This window comes from Rhineura floridana, chromosome 7 (assembly GCF_030035675.1).
Source record: "Rhineura floridana isolate rRhiFlo1 chromosome 7, rRhiFlo1.hap2, whole genome shotgun sequence".
NCBI classification, from domain to species: Eukaryota; Metazoa; Chordata; class Lepidosauria; order Squamata; family Rhineuridae; genus Rhineura; species Rhineura floridana.
The window spans coordinates 123,351,675-123,370,910 of record NC_084486.1 but is presented as its reverse complement, the minus strand read 5'-3'; the positions used below and the strand labels follow the sequence as shown (position 1 = coordinate 123,370,910).

Here is a 19,236-nt window from a genome sequence, read left to right as displayed (position 1 = left end):
TGAACAAACAGGCTGCTCTGATTTTCAAAGACCCCTTTTCCTCTGCAGACCAACCTGGTAGATCTTCAGGAATGGACTTCCCCATATTGTGAAAGTGACTTGGCAGAAATGCTCTTATGGCACTTTTGTGCAGTTTGTAAATTCTAAAGGCGAGTAGAAAGAGTATAAACATTTAATTTCATTTTTATTGCAGTTATCCAAGGACCTTAAGGCAGGGGTGGGGAACCTTTTTCAGTCCGAGGACATTCCCTTCTGGACAAGCTTCCAGGGGCACAATCCTCTTGTGGGCAGGGCCAGAGGCAAAACTGAGCAGATCAACAAAAGTGAATTCTACCTTTGTACAGTAGGCTAGTTTCTACAGTTGCACATCCCTCTGTACCCTTCATCCAGGCCAGTAAGAAGCATTATCAGCCAGGCAAAATACTCACGGAGGGTACAAAGTAAGGCTGGCAAAGAGTATAGCTAATAAGGGTGTGGTCTGGGGAGGGGTCTGAAGTGTCACACAGAGAGGCCCAGGGGGCTGCGTTTGGCCCAGGTTCTTCCTCCCTGGCTTAAGGTGACATACATGGCTCTATTCCCCACTATTTTAACATAACCATACTTGAGAAATAGCAAGAAGCCCTAGGACACTTAGTAGAGATGTGAAGGCCTGGGGAAAAATTGCACACACCCTTTTCCCAAAAAAATTGTATTATGGAGCATTTTATTTCAGAATAATGAATAAAATGTTTAAGGCAAGGAGTTCATATATTTACTCCGCCAAAATTATTTCTAAAAAGTATGTAAAATAAATACTATGTATAGTATCAGAACAAGCAAGTCCTGCGTACACTAAGAGTACAACTCTTAAATGCAAGAGCAAGATGCATTTCCACTTCTTGGAGGCACTTCCATGGACACAAGGAGTAAGAATTCGGTGCCTTGTTTGCTTGTGAGCTTCCTCATGTTTGCATAGGTGGTGGATCTGTTTCTGTCTTCTTGACTGGGCCTCAAAGGACAGTGTAGGAGAAAGTACAGAGCAACACGAAGAAGCAGAAACTGAGAGTGATAGTTCAGAAAATGAAATTGATTCCATTTCATGTAGTATTCACTGAGTCTTGGTTTCCTCGCCCTGTCTTTTTCTCAGCTCTTTCTGTGGAAATGAGTGCTTTATGTCTGGCTTGACCCTGGAGGACTGGAGGAAGCATAATTATTTTGAGAATACATAACAATTTTCTTTGTTACACTATAATGTTGCTGGGTTATTTGGTTTTTATTGTTTTTGCCTGCTCATAAACTGGTAAAGCCAAACAGATGCTAGAGGTTCCTTATAGTTCAGCAGCTTGTAGCACCATCTGCAATTTAAAAAATGGAAATGAACTGCCATCAAATCGATTCCAACTTATGGCAACCCTGTGAATAGGGTTTCCATGGTAAGTGGTACTCAGAGGGGGTTTACCATTGCCTTCCTCTAAGGCTGAGAGGCAGTGACTGGCCCAAGGTCACCCAGTGAGCTTCATGGCTGTGTGGGGATTTGAACTCTGGTCTCCCAGGTCCTAGTCCAACACCTTAACCACTACACTACACTGGCTCTCTCTGTCATTAAAAATGATTAAAACGGAAATTGAATTTGTGATTATTTTCTGAATAAACTGTACTTTTAATATACCAAACACTATGATTTTATGGCAAACCAAGTTATACGTAGTGTGTTTTATATTCCTAAAGTAATAAAATGACTTTTGATGTGTAAAGGGTGCTGCATATTGTTTTATTTTTCCCAAAATTTCCAAAACACAAAACAAAACAAAAACCAGAAAAAATCCCAAGTTTTTTTCCATGGCTTCAACATTGCCAGAAATCTTGTATTTCTAATACTCAGTGACCTTTGTGACTGAATAGCAATTTGAACCTAGGCCAGCCTGGTCCAAATCCACCACTCTTCACTGCTGGCTCTCTACAGATGAAATTTAAGACCTCAACTACTGAATGATGATTTGTTACTGTTCTATGGTGTTTTAAATTCTATTGCATGTATTGTTGTACACAATGCTATTTTGTACTAATTTGTATTAATAAAATAATAAAAAGAGCCCTTCTGGAGCAGTCCAATGGCCCACCCTGTTCTCACAGTGGCCAACCAGATGCCTATGGGAAAAGCAAAAGCAGGTACAGTTTTTCTCCAGATGTCATTGGATTGCATCTCCCATGAGTTCTGATCATTGACCATGCTGGCAGGGGATGATGGGAGTCTTAAAAAACATAGAGAAGACCACAGGTTCCCCACTGGGAGATATGGAAGGGGCCTTAGTAGGTATTTTTGCACTTTACTTGACTAGCTTGAGGGAAGATAATGTAACAAGTGAGGTAAGTAGTCTTTTATTACACACACTGGTGTGCTCCACAGATCACCTGCCATCTACTGTTTGGAGGCTGCGGCCTTGCCTATACATGAAGCAAACTGAAATGGTAGAGCGGCATGTGCACTCCTTCAAATAGTCAGAGGCAATATGTGATGTTCCTGCTTATATTGTAAATATGGTAAGTGCTGGTTATATAGAAGACATATGGTAAGTGGAGTGAAAGAGGAGGGGGGAGTACATGAATACACTTCTGAAAAACAGTTGCTGGAAGCCACAAGAGGGGAGAGTGCTATTGCGCTCAGGTCCTCCTTGCAAGCTTCCCATGGGCATCTGGTTGGCCACTGAGAACAGAATGCTGCACTAGATAGGCCACTGGCCTGATCCTGCAGGCTCCTCTTATGTTCTTAAATTGCACAAAAAGTAATCATAGTTCTGGGGCTCCCTTGCGTATTTTTAAAAATCCTTGCAAATAGAAAAATAGCAGAGCAGGGAGTGCCTGAGTGAAAACCTTTGTACCTGACATGCTAGTTTTCTACTTGTAGGGAAGTATTTGGGAGGGTCAGCTGGGATGGCTGAGGCGAACACGACGACTCTCCCAGGCAGTTATCAATAGCGCGCGCTCCTCTATCCTAACCGAACAACCCTCTCAAGCTTTGGCGCCAAACACATCACGCGGAAGGAAGAAAAAAACAGGAGTATAACAGAACGTGCCGCTCACCTCCCGGGACGGGAGTCAAGAAGGGACTCTTTTCCCAGCGCGCACCGCTTCGAGTTGCGTCATCGGGCGCAAACGGGTCATTCTCTGCGTGGCCGGCTCCGGGTGCGGTCGGGCGTGCGTTCAGCGGTCGTTCGTCATGGCCTCTACCGGGATTCACCCTTCTCCTGCCGCCGCAGGCGCCCCCCTCGCGCCGGCCCAGTCTTCTCTCCCTGCGGGGATTCTGATTGGAGACCGGCTGTACTCGGAGGTGTCCTTGACCATCAACCACTCGCTCATCCCTGAGGAGCGGCTCTCGCCGACTCCCTCCATGCAGGACGGCTTGGACCTACAGAGTGAGACCGACCTACGGATCCTGGGCTGCGAGCTCATCCAATCCGCCGGGATCCTTCTCCGCCTGCCGCAGGTCAGCGCAAGTGGGGCTGCGTGGAGATGGAGGGGGATGACGCCTGGCTGGCGGAAGGAGCGGCCTGGCACGGCTTGTGTCTTCGCTGGGGCCTAACGTAGGGTTCAGTTACGAGGAGCGGTGGAGGGGGGAGAGGGCAGGAGACACGACGGAGGGGCCTGGAATGCTGCTGCCGCTGCTGACATTGAAATGCTCGAGCGCACTTTGTTTCGCAGACGTGAGACGGGACTGTGTGTGAGAGAGAGAGAAAGGGAGGGCGCTGGACACAAAATGGCGGATTTGCGACCTCGGCCTACTTGACAGGCCCAGCGTCGACGCCGCTTCCGGAAAGCGAGCTTAGTTTATCTCTGCGCATGCGCTTCATGCCGGTTGCTAACATGGCTTATCTCTCTCCTTTCCCCGCCGGGGGATTGTCTTCGCAGGTGGCGATGGCGACCGGGCAGGTCCTGTTTCACCGCTTCTTTTATTCCAAGTCCTTTGTCAAGCACAGCTTTGAGGTGAGTTCTGGAACATGGGGTGTACGCAGACTTAATAAGGAGGGACTGTGGGAGGAGTGAAAGTTCTTAAAACGCATATTTGAACGTTGGTGGCTTGGGTGGGTTTCTGCTTGATATTTCCCATAAGTGGTAGGCACTGTTGTAGGCTTTAGCCATTTAATGCTGTGTTGTGTCTAAAGTCGGGGGGGGAGAAGAAAACCCTTCTCATAGTAGTGGACTTCTTTTCAGATTGTTGCGATGGCATGCATCAATCTTGCTTCCAAAATTGAAGAAGCTCCTCGTCGTATAAGAGATGTGATCAATGTTTTCCATCACTTGCGCCAGTTAAGAGCTAAAAGGTAAGATCAGTTTTGTATTTGCTATACACAATATACTACTGTACACTTTCTCAGTGTAATGTAGCACAAAGTCTGTAGAGGTTGTGCTTGGGCAGGTTAACTTGATTAGCTTCAAAGGGCAGCTTTTGAATCATGCATACACAGCTGACATTGATAGGCAATTCTGTTAATTTTGTGTGTTTATGTGACTTAGTGGCTTAAAGTATTACATATAACAGAGTGGATCTTGAAATTGATGAAAGGAAGTCTTAGGTTTGAGCTGGTATTATAAGATTTCTTGTTTTGCTTTCTTGTTTTACAGCAAAACTTCTAATAGTATCCTCTTATTGAATGTTAACGCCATTGGAAATAGTGACTGGGTCTTGTTGGACCAGTACCCATGGTTAGTGTAGCAGGTCTTAACAGCAGACTGAAATCTAACTATTTTAAGTTTGTAGTAGTGTTTTTGGTTGGGAAAGAAGACAGCGTTGTTTTGGTTTACAGCATGTATCTGTCCTAATGGTATCTTCAAGGATGTACAAAGGAATCCTGGAAGCAATGTGAATCTAGAATTAAAGGAACAGCACTTGTCATTCAGCATGATTGTCTATAAATCAGATGAGTCATATTTTTGTGTGTACTTTTGTGATTGTAGAGCTGTCCCTGTTTGTGGATTTGTCAAGCTTTCAGTATAAAGCAAAATTTACATTAGGAGATCTGTTAAGTAAAGAAAGCCTTAAAGAACGTTTATAGGACAATGTAGACAATAACAGAAGTGTTTGTTTTACTTTGGATATTATCTGAGGCTGTCTTTATAGTAGTCAATACAGATTTGATTCCAATGATGTCTTGACTACTTGGTGAAATTTCAAAGAACATAATTTTCTCTGCCATATCTTGTGGAATGCTAAATGCAACACGTAAAGCTTAGAGTAAGAGTATATCTAGACAAAGCTAGCCATTTTTCAAAAAAGTATTTAGTGAGTGCACTGATATGCACACATGCATTAATCTTATTTCCTTTTCAAGTTTTTTATTTAAAAAGAAAATTCAGCCTCATTTGAATGAAACAGTTGCACCCAGGACTTTTCCTCTAAGTGTCTTGAGTTCAAGTGAAGTTATAATTAATTGATAAACATGTAAATATTTCTTGATCATCCAGGGTTTGCAAAATTGCATAGAGGGTAACGACCAACAACTAATTTTTAAAAATATATAAAAGGAAATCTTCTCACTTAAAAAAGTCTGTTATGTTGGGTGGTGGTGACCTACCCAGGTAAATTACTTGTCTTAATTTTTAGCTAACCTAAAAACAAATACTATCTGAAAAATCCGGAACAAGTCAAATCTATATGAAATCTTAAACGTTTGGTATGCAGGCTCATTTTTTAAAATGGGATGAAAGCATTTTTCTGTGCGTGTTACAGTTTTACAAACAAATCAGTTGTACATGTTATTAACTTTAGTTCTTTTTTCCCTTGCAACCGACTATACAGCGACCAGCTACATTTACCAAAGCCTGGGTGATGTGGAGTGGTTCATAGAGATGAAGCTGTCGTCATGGCAACAGTGAGTGACGTATCGAAAATCCCCAAGGAGAAGCCAGTGCTCTGAGAATAGGTCACTGGAATCGGGGGACTGACAGGTTGGCCGTTGGTGAACCATTTGGAAGAACTCCTGTATCTTGTGTTAAGCTTTTATCTTTGCTGTCCAGGTTTTTGGAAAGTAGCTAAATGTATTCAAATTTTAACTAGCAAATCTGGGTGTGCTATGTTCAGTAGTTTTATTCTGCCACATTTAATCTGTTTTATTAAGAGTATATAATTATTAGATTTATTTATATACAATGAAATCTTCGCTATTAATGTAGTTTACTCAAATCAAAATTGTATCATTGGATACTCAAATCTAGCACTCATTGAAAAGTGATTCATCAGTTGGGTTTTTTGCTCCAGAATGCAAAAAGAGTTTGCTCTTAGTAGTGCTAATACCCACTTCATACTTAAGAACATAAATAGCATTTAATAACCAAGCAGGGTTTCACTGCTAACAAGTTTATTCACAAATATGAAAGTTGGGCACATACTATATGATTAGTGTACAGTTTGTTTTGTAATGACGTGGGGAAACTGCTGAATGCACTAAAAGAACAAATAATTTTATATTGGCATATAAGCATTGCTTACCACCAGGGACAACAACTTGCAAAGAGTCTCAGGTCCAATCTCCAGTTAAAGGATCTCGGGTAGTAAGGCTGGGAAAGCTGCTACACATGTCCATTGTCAGATAACATGAGTTTGCATTTGTTTCAATGATACAGTTAAAAGTGAAGTATTTGGAATTGGCAGGACATCTGTACATGTGTTGGAACTGCCACATAGTTTTGTACTAGACTATTTCAAAGACTAAAGGCTACAAAGTCTAAAAAACAACCAACATCAGTGAAAACATTACAAATACAGGTTGCTCTTCTTGTAGTCATTATTGCGAGTGGAAGCTTTCCTGAAAATTGACAAGTTTAAAATCAAATGTAGGATGCAGATTAAATCACTAGTTGGTTTCAGTCACTCTACTTAACAGATGAGAGCCAGTGTGGCATAGTGGTTAAGGTGTTGGACTACCACCTGGGAGACCAGGGTTCGAATCCCCACACAGCCATGAAACTCACTGGGTGACCTTGGGCCAGTCACTGCCTCTCAGCCTCATGAAAACCCTATTCATAGGGTTGCCATAAGTCGGAATTGACTTGAAGGCAGTACATTACATTTTTACTTAACAGATTGAGGATGGCGCACTTAAGCTGTATATGAGTTAAGGTAATTCATCGTAATCAGAATTTAAAAGAGTTTCATCGTAACACATACTGTATCTGCAAATACGTGTGCTGATGTGTTGCTCAGTGCAACATCCAATACACAGTGTTGTACAAAAACAGTGAATGAAGTTATCTTACAGATTTGCAGCTTAATCCTATGCATGTTTTAGGCAGAAGTAAGTCCAACCAAGGATGAAACTAATGGGAACGATCCCTATTGAACTCTTAAGACTGACATCTGAGTAGATTTGCATATACAATTGAAATGATAGGAACCTACTGCCACCTTAGTAAGAAGTAAACTGTAGGTTGTGAATTCTTCACCCTTCTCAAGTTGGATACCTTGTTACAGAATGTTGAGCCACTGTTATTCCAGTGCTGAAGCTATTGGAAAAAAACTGGAAAACCTTGTATTGTGCACCATGTTCTTGTCACCTTAAAATGGTAGCTATTACACTTCTTAACACAACTAAAATATATGCAGTGCCATAGCTGTCTTCAGTGCCCATATAATGGTCGTGTTTCTGAGATGTAAGCATGACTTGATCAAATAACTGTTTTGATATGAAAACATCCTTTTTATACTATGGTGAACTCCCCACACAGCTATCCCAAAGTTTGCTTATACCAGTCATTCCAAATGGAATGACATCTAGGTAGTAAGAACAGAAATGTGGCCTTTAGTCTAACTCAGCCTTGTATTTAACAACTCTCCTAGTAGCCATAGACAACAAGGAATTCCATGCAGGCAAGTAAGTGAATGGGTGAGATATGGATTTGTCCCTTCTTTGCCAGCCCACTTAGTAAAATACATTTTTAAAGAACAGCATCCTGTGATGCTAGTAATCGGCATTTCCATGTAACTGCAGAGAAGGACTTTGCACTCCATGCTCATGGAGATGTAGGAGAGCTAGTCTGTTAGCTTAGGTTGCTAGCTACTTGTGTAGCCTTATTTAAAAGGCTGATCTAACTGGACAAGTAATATGGACACCACACAGAAAGTTCATAATCTTCTGCCCCTTATCAGGATTTGGTAAGTAGTTCAAGAATTTTAAGATTCTGTAATCCTAGCAGTTATAGTATGTATTTGGCAAGAAATGCTCACAACAAGGACCCTAAGCCCAATAACTTTCAAATGGTATCAAAATAAATAAGATTTTAAATTTTCTGGGAAGACTGGATAAACCTGGTATCTAGACATCTAGATTCTTTCCTTGGTTATTCGTGAGATGGCATCTATGTTTTCCTTAAGCACTTTTTCATAAAATTTTGTAAGTATTCAGGTTAATAGGTTGCCGCATCTTAACTCGGTTGGAGTTTAAGAGCAGTTGGAAGTAAGTCCCATTTTGGAAGTTAAAAGGGCATTTCTGTGTCTGTCAGAAATAGTTTAATAGCACAGACGCTGAAAATAATAGGTGCTTTCAGGCATTTAGTAACTTGTATTGTTTTGTGTTGTGGAAGAGGTAACTGCTTATCTGTAACAGCAAAACAGCTGAGAGTTACGTGCATTTAGGTCGGGTGGTAGTGTTATGAACTTGTCTATGAGAAGATAAATCTAAACACTATCTTAAAAATCTTTTGAGCCAATTTAAGATAGCATACCAACAAGAAACCATAACAATGATTTTTTTTCTGTCCTGCACAGTAATAAGTAACTTTGATGTGTGCAAGTATGCCAACTCCTTACAGTATTCTAGTTGAGCATAAGGGCAATTTGTATCAGTGAACATAGGGTAAAGAATCTTGTAGCCTGTTCTGTCTGGATTGGTTCTGTTCTATTGCAGAAGAATTCAGAGAGGCTAAATTCTGCAATGCGAATCTAAACTCTTAGTAATGGGTATTTGGGGTTTGGATCAGGCTAATATTTTAGAAAATACATAGTGCAACCCCAGGAACAAGATTTCATGAAAGAGGTGTAATTTGACCCTAAATAGCCAAATTAGGCAGCTCTCTGAACTGCTTTTCTCCCTGTTCCAGTTGCATGCTGGGACAGAATCCATATGATTGTGCTGTAAACAGTTTGATTCTTGTATATAAGGTAGGGTTTGGAGCACTTTTTCCCCAAAGCCCCATAATTTTCTCAACCAGTCAGTTTGTTGAATGTCGCATGTTGTAGAACGGAGTATAGACAGATTGTTGTCCACATCAGAGCATGCATGATGCTTTAGAGTATTAGAGGACAGATCTCTACTCATAGAATCTTATCTCAACGTGGAAAATGATGGAAGTAGACATAGGTATGCACAAACTGTTCTAAGCAAGCTAAAAGTATTTTACCTTGGCATGTTTAATATAGTCTTCTGCATACATCTTTTTATATGAAGGAATTTTGTTGGTTATGGATAGTGTTAAAACTAATGTGAAAAGAAAGATGTTGCTTTAAGGCTATCCATAATCAATGCAATTCCTTCATACGTAAAGATGTATGCAGAGACTTCATATTAAATATGCCGAGGTAAAATATTTCTAGCTTATAGATATAGATATATATAGAGAGATAAATAAATAAATAAATAAGGGGTGATATATATATATACCGCCCCATAGCTGAAGCTGTCTGGGCGGTTTACAGCAATTAAGAACATTAAAAATGTATACAGATTTAAACCATTAAAACCTATAAAAACCGATGAGCAAGTTAAAAACACGTTATTCAAATGCTGTTTAAATGCCTGGGAGAAGAGCATAGTGCATCAGTTAAATTAGTTTGCCAAAACAGCTAAGTTTATGTGCAGCATTCTCAACTTCTAATATTTAATTTGTGCTGTAGACATGGGATAAAGCCAATCTATCAACTGTAGAGACTTAGAAGTAGGGAAGGAATGTTTTAACAGTAGTTAAAATGTTACAGTATTAGTTTATTTATTTATTTATTTTGTTTAATTTAATTTATATACCGCCCTAAGCCCGAAGGCTCCCTGGGCGGTGTACAAAAAGATAAAAAACAAGCAATGTATAAATACAATAAATACAATAAATCAAGAAAACAAAACAAACAAACAATAAAAGAACAAAACAACATCCATTATTACTTTGTGTAAGGTGTCTGAACAGGCTGGGTAGGTAATCCAGAGCTTGCTGCTGGAGGAACTGTGCTTTGATTCAGTTGATTTGTGCTTAGTTACTTGTTTCTCACTACATTTTTAAAAACGAAACCAGACAAACAAAACAAAATCTAGATTATGCTATGATTGTTCTAAAATGATTGAAACATAGCTTTGTTTTATTCCCAATGCATAACACATTTATTTTTACAGATGTTGAAACTGGCAGTGGTAATTTGAATTTGAATGATGAATGCACCACTGTGCTCCTTTTCAGAGAATGGAATCCTCCTACAAGAGACCACTGGAAGTTACTTGGAATTCATCCTTGTAGATCAACTCTCCTTTTATGTGACATGAAATGTCTTTGGATGTGAAATTTTGAATGTTAATAGGAAAATGTAGTAGTTTAAAGTTAACATAGTTGTAGTAAATTAGTTAACTTGGACAGCACAAGATTAAAACTTAAACCTGTTTGCAGGAGTTTAGAATCTGGTTTCTGTTGCCATTAGTTGGTTGGAAGGGAAAACAGAAAAGCCGCTGTCTTCAATATAGAAAACCGTTTTGACTCTATTTCTTACAAACTGTAGGACTCCAAGCCCATTGATACTTGATCAGAACTACATAAACACCAAAAATCAAGTAATCAAAGCAGAAAGGAGGGTGCTGAAGGAATTGGGATTTTGTGTTCATGTCAAGCATCCACATAAGGTGAGTCTACTAAAGTTTCTCCAATACTGAAGTGCATATATGGCTTGATGGTGACAGGAAAGGTAAAAAGGCCAAGATGTGACAGCCTGCATTAATTGTATAGCACAAGCATGAATACCAGTCTCTGGGAAGAGAGTAATACTCCTAATTGTAAGCTGAGTTTGAGGGGGAGCGGGATTTTGATTTTTGATCAGAAACGGATGTTGATAGACTGGGAATTAAGATTGTTTTATGCTCAAGGTAGATATGAGTAGAGATGTTACCTAACCGTTAAATAATGTATTAATTTAATCTTTTTTGTTTTTCTTTACTCAGATCATTGTTATGTACTTACAAGTCTTAGAATGTGAACGTAATCAAACACTCGTCCAAACAGCCTGGTAAGTTATCCTCTTCTCTCTCCTAGCCAGGAAAATAGTAGCAGAAAAAAACAAGCTTGATGTCCAATATGCCAAACAATGAACTGTAAGTTACATAACTAGTTTGTGAAATGTGTGTTACTGCTTGTTTTCTGCTTACTATTTTCATGGCTTTCATAGCACATTTTATTGGAGAACTCAATTTAACTTTGTTCTTTTTTCTACTCTTTAATTAAAGGGTAGTCCCTGATGGTAAGTCATAGAACTCTGCCCTCTGCACCACAGCTCATGACCTGAGGATGGCCTGATTGGCTGCCTCTCTCTCCAGTCAATCCAGTGCAAGCTCTCAGCCAAGATTTTCTGAAGTGGTCCATATCCATCTGGCAGCATCTTCTAGTTCTGTCCGGGTGTCAAAAGGATTTGTATATCTGATTCTAGAAGTATCTGTTCAACATACATATCATGAAATGTATATTTGTTTTCCTAGTTATTGTAGTTATGACGTGGCCTATTGACATAAACTGGGTAAAGCGTCTAGCATGAATTTTTAGCTACTTTTCCAGTTTTGTCTAAACTTGGTTTTTAGTGGTTGGGTTTTTTTGATGGGGGGTTGTGCATGCAAAAGCTAGCACATGCCTAATTACTTACTGGTTTGTGTATTGAGCATATTTTCCCTGCACAGCAAATCAACAGTAGATCAGTTGGCATGTTTGGAGGTCTCCCCCTTATATCAAACCAAACACCTCCCACTTTGGAATCAAAGGGAAATTTTATTACTAAATTTTAAAATAACAAGTTTGAGTATCGCCATTTTGAATGGTGAGGATGCTTTTAGTTTATTAGAACATGACTCCACAGAGTGCTTTTATAGCTGGTAGTTGTAACTTATCTGTATAGATTTTGTTCACTTTTAACGGCTGCAGCCCAGCACATGGATAGATTACAGTCCATTGAAATAGCTTTTTGGCAAGTTCCAGTCAAATCCCATTGATTTCTGTAGGAAAGTTAAGCATGTGCCTAAATCATTCCTATGAAGTCATTGGCATGAACAAGTGCTTAACTGTTTGGAACATATCCTACAAATCTTGTTTTAACAGTCATGATTATGCATTTAACCACTGAATTAGCATAGCTATAGAGATGCTGAAGAAAACACTTTGGTTTGTTTGACAAAAGACTGAATTAACCATTTAAATGCGTTAAATGCCTTTACAGTTTTTTTTAAAAGACGTCATGTGAACAGATGATTTTAGAGTTGAATCTTAGTTGATGGACACTTCATAGAATAGTCATGAGTTGCATAATAGTTTATAAAGCCATAATGTTGAATTGTGCCTGCTTGTGGTGATAAAGACTGAATTCAAAGTAAAATTCAGCTTGTGCTTTCCAGAGTTCTAGAGAGATGACAAGAGCCTGTTCCTTACAATGATCCAGGGGCATTTAAAGCATTTTGTCTTTTAAGGCATATTATTAGACACACTGAAGTCTAAATTACTAGAACGAAGAAAAAATAATAAAGTATATTGAGTCTCCAACTTCAAGATTTATGTTAGATTTAATAATAGGTGTTAGAACCGGGGGACAAATCCACATTTATATTTTTCAGGAATTACATGAATGACAGCCTTCGAACCAATGTCTTTGTTCGATTTCAGCCAGAGACAATAGCATGTGCTTGTATCTACCTTGCTGCTAGAGCTCTGCAAGTAAGTATTTGCTACCTGTTTTCATTCAAATTTTTAGTTTTAATAAAAATTCTTAATAAAGTTGTTTGCATTCAGATTTGCTACCTTTTCTGTAATATGCTGTCTTCCAGATTCCTTTGCCTAACCGTCCTCATTGGTTTTTGCTTTTTGGAACTACTGAAGAAGAAATTCAGGAGATATGCTTAACAACACTTAAGCTTTATACAAGAAAGAAGGTAACTTGTCAGTATACTCAGAGGTGGGATGAAATGTTTCGTTATATTTATACATGCTAAAAGATGGTGCTTCTGTTCAGGATTCCAGCAAACCTGGAACAGGAGCCATAAAGTGCTGTTCAGACCTCTCTAAGATGGGGCAAATTCAGGAGGCAGACCCCCCCCCCAAGGCCTTCCCATGAGAAAGCACTGGAGGATTAAATTTGGAGATAAAGCAAGTCTTCCCTCAAACACGTCATATGTCCTACGAGGTCACAGATCAGGTTTCTTTGGGGGGGGTTACATTTTCTTATAAATCTGAAATTTAAATGTTTCTAGGTAACCACCCCCAAAGTAGAAATGACTGCCTTATTTTTGGGAGGCCCTATTTTGCTTCCCATCTCATCCATTAGAGGAGTGCTCCTTGTGGCTCTGGACAGCCCGGAACAGAAGATCTGTATCTTCTATCCAGGCCTTTGCTTGGAATGAGTTTCAGGAACAAGAAAGTTGTCTGCTATGCATTGAACTTCCAACCCCAAGCCTGAGTGTATTATAACTGTAGGTTTTTGTTGCACAATTCCTGCAAGAGCATCAGAGGGACAAGGAAGCAGTCCTCAGGCACTCATCCATGTCTAGGTACAGCTCCAGATGTCCCCCCTTCCTCCAGCTAGCAGCTGCATTGCCGAGGGGGAAGCAGCAACTCCTCCATTGTGCTTAGATCTAGCTCCATGATCTGCTGAATTTCTGCCTTTTTTGCAGATGTGAAGGGCTTTGGAGAAGTTAAGATAGTATAACAATACCTGAAATAGAGTAATGTTCAAATTCCAAAATCGTTTTAAAATTACAACAAAGGTTTCCATCATTAGAACAAAACAGACTGAGGCATGTGAAGACAGGAGTTGGAGCCAGGGTTGAAAGCAACTTTGGTGGATAGGCATGGCAGTATACATCAAAGGTGGGTGGGATAAAAGGAAGGTCATTGGGGAGGGAAGCACTGGAAGTGGAATTTTCTGTAAATTATTTTGAAGTCCATGTATATGAAGCTAAGATAGTTCCTTCTCTTGTGCCCTCTGTTCTCATTTTCTTTTTTTGTTTGTTTTTAACTGACAGTTTGTCTGACTTTGGGGTCACTTTCTTTTGGTGCTAAATGGGGTACAATTGCCCCTGAAAGACCAGGTCCGCAGCCGGGGGGTCATTCTTGACTCTCAGCTGTCCATGGAGGCTCAGGTCTCAGCTGTGAGCCGGGCGGCGCTGTATCAACTCCATCTGATACGGAGGCTGCGCCCCTACCTTCCTAATCACCTGCTCCTATCTGTGGTACATGCCCTGGTCTCCTCTCGCCTAGACCATTGTAATGCAGTCTATGTGGGGTTACCCTTGAAAATGGTCTGGAAGCTGCAACTGGTACAGAATGCGGCGGCTCCCCTGATTAAAGGCAGCTGCCGGCGAGATCACATCACTCCAGTGCTGAAGGAGTTACACTGGTTACTGGTTGTTTTCCAGGCCCAATTTAAGGTGTTGGTTCTGACCTTTAAAACCCTATACGGTTTCGGCCCAGTCTGTCTGAAGGAGCGCCTCCAACAGCATCAGGGATGCCGCTCAACAAGAACAGCCTCAAAAGGCCTTCTCTCTATCCCACCAGTTAAAACAGTTAGAATGGTGAGGACTAGGGAGAGGGCTTTTTCAATTGTGGCCCCCACTTTGTGGAATTCCCTCCCAAATGATCTCTGCCATGCCCCCTCTATGATGAGCTTCCGCCGGGCCTTGAAGACCTGGCTCTTCAGGCAGGCTTTTGGGGTGGGTGAGGTTTTATTATTATTATTGAGATTTTTAATGTATTTGTATGTTTTTGTTTTGTACGTCGCCCAGAGTGGCTAGCCAGATGGGAGACTAATAAATTTAATAAATAAATCAATAATCACAAATCTGCGTAATCTGCATATCTCAGGAGTTTCCATGATTTTGGGACTGTTTGCAGTTTTCTGTCTAATTTGTGTTGCCTCCTACATCTTTTGTACTCCTGCAAATCTTGGAATTTCTCCAAGTTTGCAGTACACTGATCCTGCACTTGGCTGCTGCCATTTTGGCTACATTATGTTGGGCACTTTCTCTTGGAGGCAAATTCAGCCCTGATGTGATTGCCAAGCTGCATAAATTCCTGGAAAGTAATTGAGTCTTATGAGCCCAAGATGCCATTTTGGGAACTGTGAAGATGGTTTAGTTCTATATTTTAATTTTTCCAAATGTATTTTTATTTTGTATGCTGCCCTAGGCACCTTCAGGAGGAAAGGTGGGATAAAACATGAGATAGTAGGCTAAAAATCAAGCCTGTGTATGTACATACATATGCTATTTTTGGCTAGATGTGATCTAACTTTTGGACTCTGCATCTCCTTGCAGCCTAACTATGAATTACTTGATAAGGAAGTTGAAAAGAGAAAAATGGCACTACAGGAAGCTAAACTAAAAGCAAAAGGATTAAACCCTGATGGAACACCAGCCCTTTCAACCTTGGGAGGCTTTTCACCTGCTTCTAAGCCCTGTAAGTTTTCTGTAACAATATCACCATTTTGATTGGATTCTATTTTCCTAATAACTACATCAAATACAAATTCTTTCAACGAGGATTGTTTCAAAGACAGTTAAGGTGGAGTTGTTTTACATCAAAAGAATGTTTGGGTGACTACCTAATGAATGCAGTGAATTTTAAGTCATTCCTGTGGCTGTATATGCCTATGTCTTTTTATTGCAAAATGAACCAGGGAAGATGTAGAAGTCTTTTGAGTATATGAGTGTTTACTCAGAAAATGAGACAGCTTTCATATACTTGACAGCTATGCTATTGATGGCAAACCTGGGGCAAGTGTACATCCAAGTAGCAGATTCTACAGGAGTTTGTTGTAGATGTGGACATGAGAAGGTTGTCCAGTCTGTCTGGTATGGCCAAGCCTGTATTCCTCTCCCATGCTGTGCTGCTGCCTGGCTCAAGTAGACTAGTGTCAGAACCAGCTAGTAGCAGCAGGAGGAGTGAGGAACTGTGTGTAGCACACTTGCCAGAAAGGTTGGCTGCCACTTAGTTGATTCTTGTTTCAAGGGTGTAATTGGGTTGAGTTTGGGTTAGCGAACACCCATTTTCTGGTATTTTAAGTGGGTTTGACATTGTTTCAAAGAGGAATAGCTTGCTTTAAATTGTGAACAGCTTCTTTGGCTTAATTGGAATGGACCTCTTTTAAGTTTCCTTCAAAAGGAAGACTGGATGTTTGTGTGGGGTTTGGCAGAGGTGTAAAGAAAAATGCAGTGGGATAGACTGTAGAAAAGGGTCATCTTAAATGGGTAAGAGATTAAATGTAATTGTCATGATTAGACATAGTTATTTGGTGCTATTTAAAAAAACTTGAATTAGCAAATTCACTAAAGTGAAATGCCAATGTTCTGTCGCTTCAGAATTCTCACAATTCATTATTTTAATTTTTAGGCTCTCCAAGAGAAATGAAAACAGAAGAGAAATCTCCAGTGTGTATCAATGCAAAAACTATCAAAAAAGAGTCAGAAGACAGACAGGTGGTTTCTAAGAGCCCTTACAATGGGTAGGTAATAGTCTTTTGTAGAAGATGACTACAGTTCATTCTAAGCTGTTTGCCATCGCATGTCTTTGTAATTGAAATGGTGCTCGCTTTTTTACAATCCAGTATGAGAAAAGAGAGCAAAAGAAGTAGAAGCAGTAGAAGTGCTAGTCGATCCAAATCAAGAACGAAGTCACGGTCCAGATCCCATTCTCCAAGGAGACAGTGAGTGTTTAAATAATGGTTAACTGACAATTGGAAGACATAGCATAGCTTAATATGCTTCCCTTCTCCTGTATGTTTCTTTAGGGAAACTTACTGATATGAACATAAGTATCCATATTTATGTATGCTTTAAGGTGAGTAGAGCAGTTCAGGACTTCCAAAGTGAAAAAATCTTCTCAGAGGCTGTAATGTCATTTTTACCATGAAATATCCAAAGTTGGGCAACTTACAACTTCTTGAAACCTTTAGTGCATCTGCTATAAATACATAAGATTAATGCTTTTGGATTTGGTGCAGGTGACCTAATTACTACAGTGCCAGTATGCTTAATTCTTCCATCATACTTAATGTAAGAAACATTGCATGAATTTTTGGGGGGAGTTTATATAGCGGTAGGATTTACCCATACGTGGATAGATGTAATACCTTTACTTACAAAAGGTTTTTTTTAAAAGGACTTCTGAAGTAGAAAACATAATGCAGTGTTGCATTTGAATGCAGTTTTGACAGATAACATGTTACATAGATGGATATAGATATGACAATCACAGAAGTCTGGTAGGTTTCTTCAACAATTAGCTGTGATGCTGTTTTACATACTGTAAACAATAGAAATAATATGTATTGCATGGCAATTTTAAAGATATCCATATCTGTTGTCATGTTTTAAGTTACAACAATAGACGGAGTCTCTCTGGAACCTACAGCTCAAGATCCAGAAGCAGATCACGTAGTCACAGTGGCAGTCCTCGGAGGCATCATAATCATGGATCTCCACACTTAAAACCCAAGCACAGCAGAGAAGAGTTGAAAGGTGCAAACAGACATGGTCACAAAAGGAAAAAGTCTCGTTCACGCTCTCAGAGTAAATCCAGGGACCATTCAGATGTTGCCAAGAAACATAGGCATGAGCGAGGACACCACAGGGACAGGCAGGAAAGATCTCGCTCATTTGAAAGATCTCATAAAGGCAAGCACCACAGTGGTAGTCGTTCAGGACACAGCCGGCACAGGCGTTGACTGGAGGGCAAACTGAACTGTCTTTTAGTTATGCTTGCATATTATACTGTGTATGGGACTGTTTTGAAACTTGAAAAGAAGTCAATTAGGATTTGATTTGAAGCCCAACACCTTCAATATGTAGGACTTTTTTTTTTTAAAGAACTGTGTTGAATTTTTGCACATAAAATACCTTAGCAGTATCAAACTGATTTAAAACAATGATCAGGTTAAATTGTGTGTGTTAGAGTTGTTGTATCAATATGAAAACTGGAGAATCTGTTTCTGTACAAATGTACCTTATTTTTATAAAAACATACTGCAGACATTTCTATTTAAGTATAGTTATTTGTTTAAAATAATGGTGGATTCTTTCTTACACTGGTTTTAGTCTGCATGTGTAAATCTTTTTACAAAAAAATAAAATATACAACATTTTTTTACTGCTCTGCTGAATACCTCATTAAACTCTTATGTCAAAATTTGGAAGTTTATTTAACAAATTCCTAAAATAGTACTTGGCAACACTGGCAATTCTGCTTAACAGGAACTTGCATAGAATTAAATACTGAAACGTAAGGTTTTAGTAGAGATGTGCAGAATGTTAAAATTAGTGTGGCTTTATTTTTATTCCAAATAAAATCAAAAGAGTGAGTTGGATGGAAGCTCACTAGTCTCTCACCTAAATGACCAAGAAGTATTTCTCTTTACCCCCTTCCATCATCTCCATAAAATCTGTACCATTTGATTCTTGTTTTAATGGCTAGAAGGCAATGGCCATAATATTAGGATACTTTTCAGTCATGGATACTTGTGGAGTTGTGGCCTTAGCTACGGGTTGACTTCAGAGGGAGCCTTTCCCTAACAGAAGGGGGAACCCCTTAGATCTAATTTCATATCATGTTTATAGTACTATATTAAATCTTGTTTGTAGTCCATGGGTCCTGTTTTAACCCCTGTATCATCATATTTCCTGCCATGCAAAATAAAGAAAATTGACATTAAGGTCTGAGTGATAGGATGCTAGGCTTAAAATTCTGATGCTTTGGAACCTTAACAATAGTTTTGAGCATAACTACACCCGGGAAGTTGTCTTCCTTAACAATATGATTGGACTGCCTTTAAATCTTTATTGTATTTCTTGGGGTAAACATTTCCATTGAGGTCCTTGTGAACCTGTGGTACATAAAAATCTATTTTCGATCTATAGATGCATGCCTTTCTAAATTACTATGTGATTGTTTCCTGTACAAAATGAGTCAGCAACATAAGAAGCCATTGGTTGATTGAAATCTATGGCCCAGATAAAATATTGGGAGTAGCTGAATGAACAATAGTCATTT

General features: G+C 39.6%; 1 protein-coding gene across 1 annotated transcript; it reads left to right on the top strand.

The window, feature by feature from the left end:
* Nucleotides 1-3,055: 3,055 nt before the first annotated feature.
* CCNL1 (cyclin L1) lies at nucleotides 3,056-18,340 on the top strand. Its single transcript, XM_061637131.1, has 11 exons — nucleotides 3,056-3,463; nucleotides 3,886-3,960; nucleotides 4,189-4,298; nucleotides 10,727-10,847; nucleotides 11,163-11,227; nucleotides 12,813-12,912; nucleotides 13,023-13,127; nucleotides 15,507-15,648; nucleotides 16,582-16,693; nucleotides 16,796-16,894; nucleotides 17,566-18,340. The coding sequence occupies exons 1-11, from the start codon at nucleotides 3,197-3,199 to the stop codon at nucleotides 17,912-17,914; spliced, it is 1,545 nt and encodes a 514-aa protein (XP_061493115.1). The 5' UTR covers nucleotides 3,056-3,196; the 3' UTR covers nucleotides 17,915-18,340.
* Nucleotides 18,341-19,236: the final 896 nt, after the last annotated feature.

Bases quoted from the DNA above. Each gene is read 5' to 3' on its own strand.
- CCNL1 (XM_061637131.1), top strand. From the start codon at position 3,197: ATGGCCTCTACCGGGATTCACCCTTCTCCTGCCGCCGCAGGCGCCCCC. The intron at 11,228-12,812 runs GTAAGTTATCCT...TATATTTTTCAG, and splicing joins ACACTCGTCCAAACAGCCTG to GAATTACATGAATGACAGCC. The intron at 16,694-16,795 runs GTAGGTAATAGT...TTTACAATCCAG, and splicing joins TCTAAGAGCCCTTACAATGG to TATGAGAAAAGAGAGCAAAA.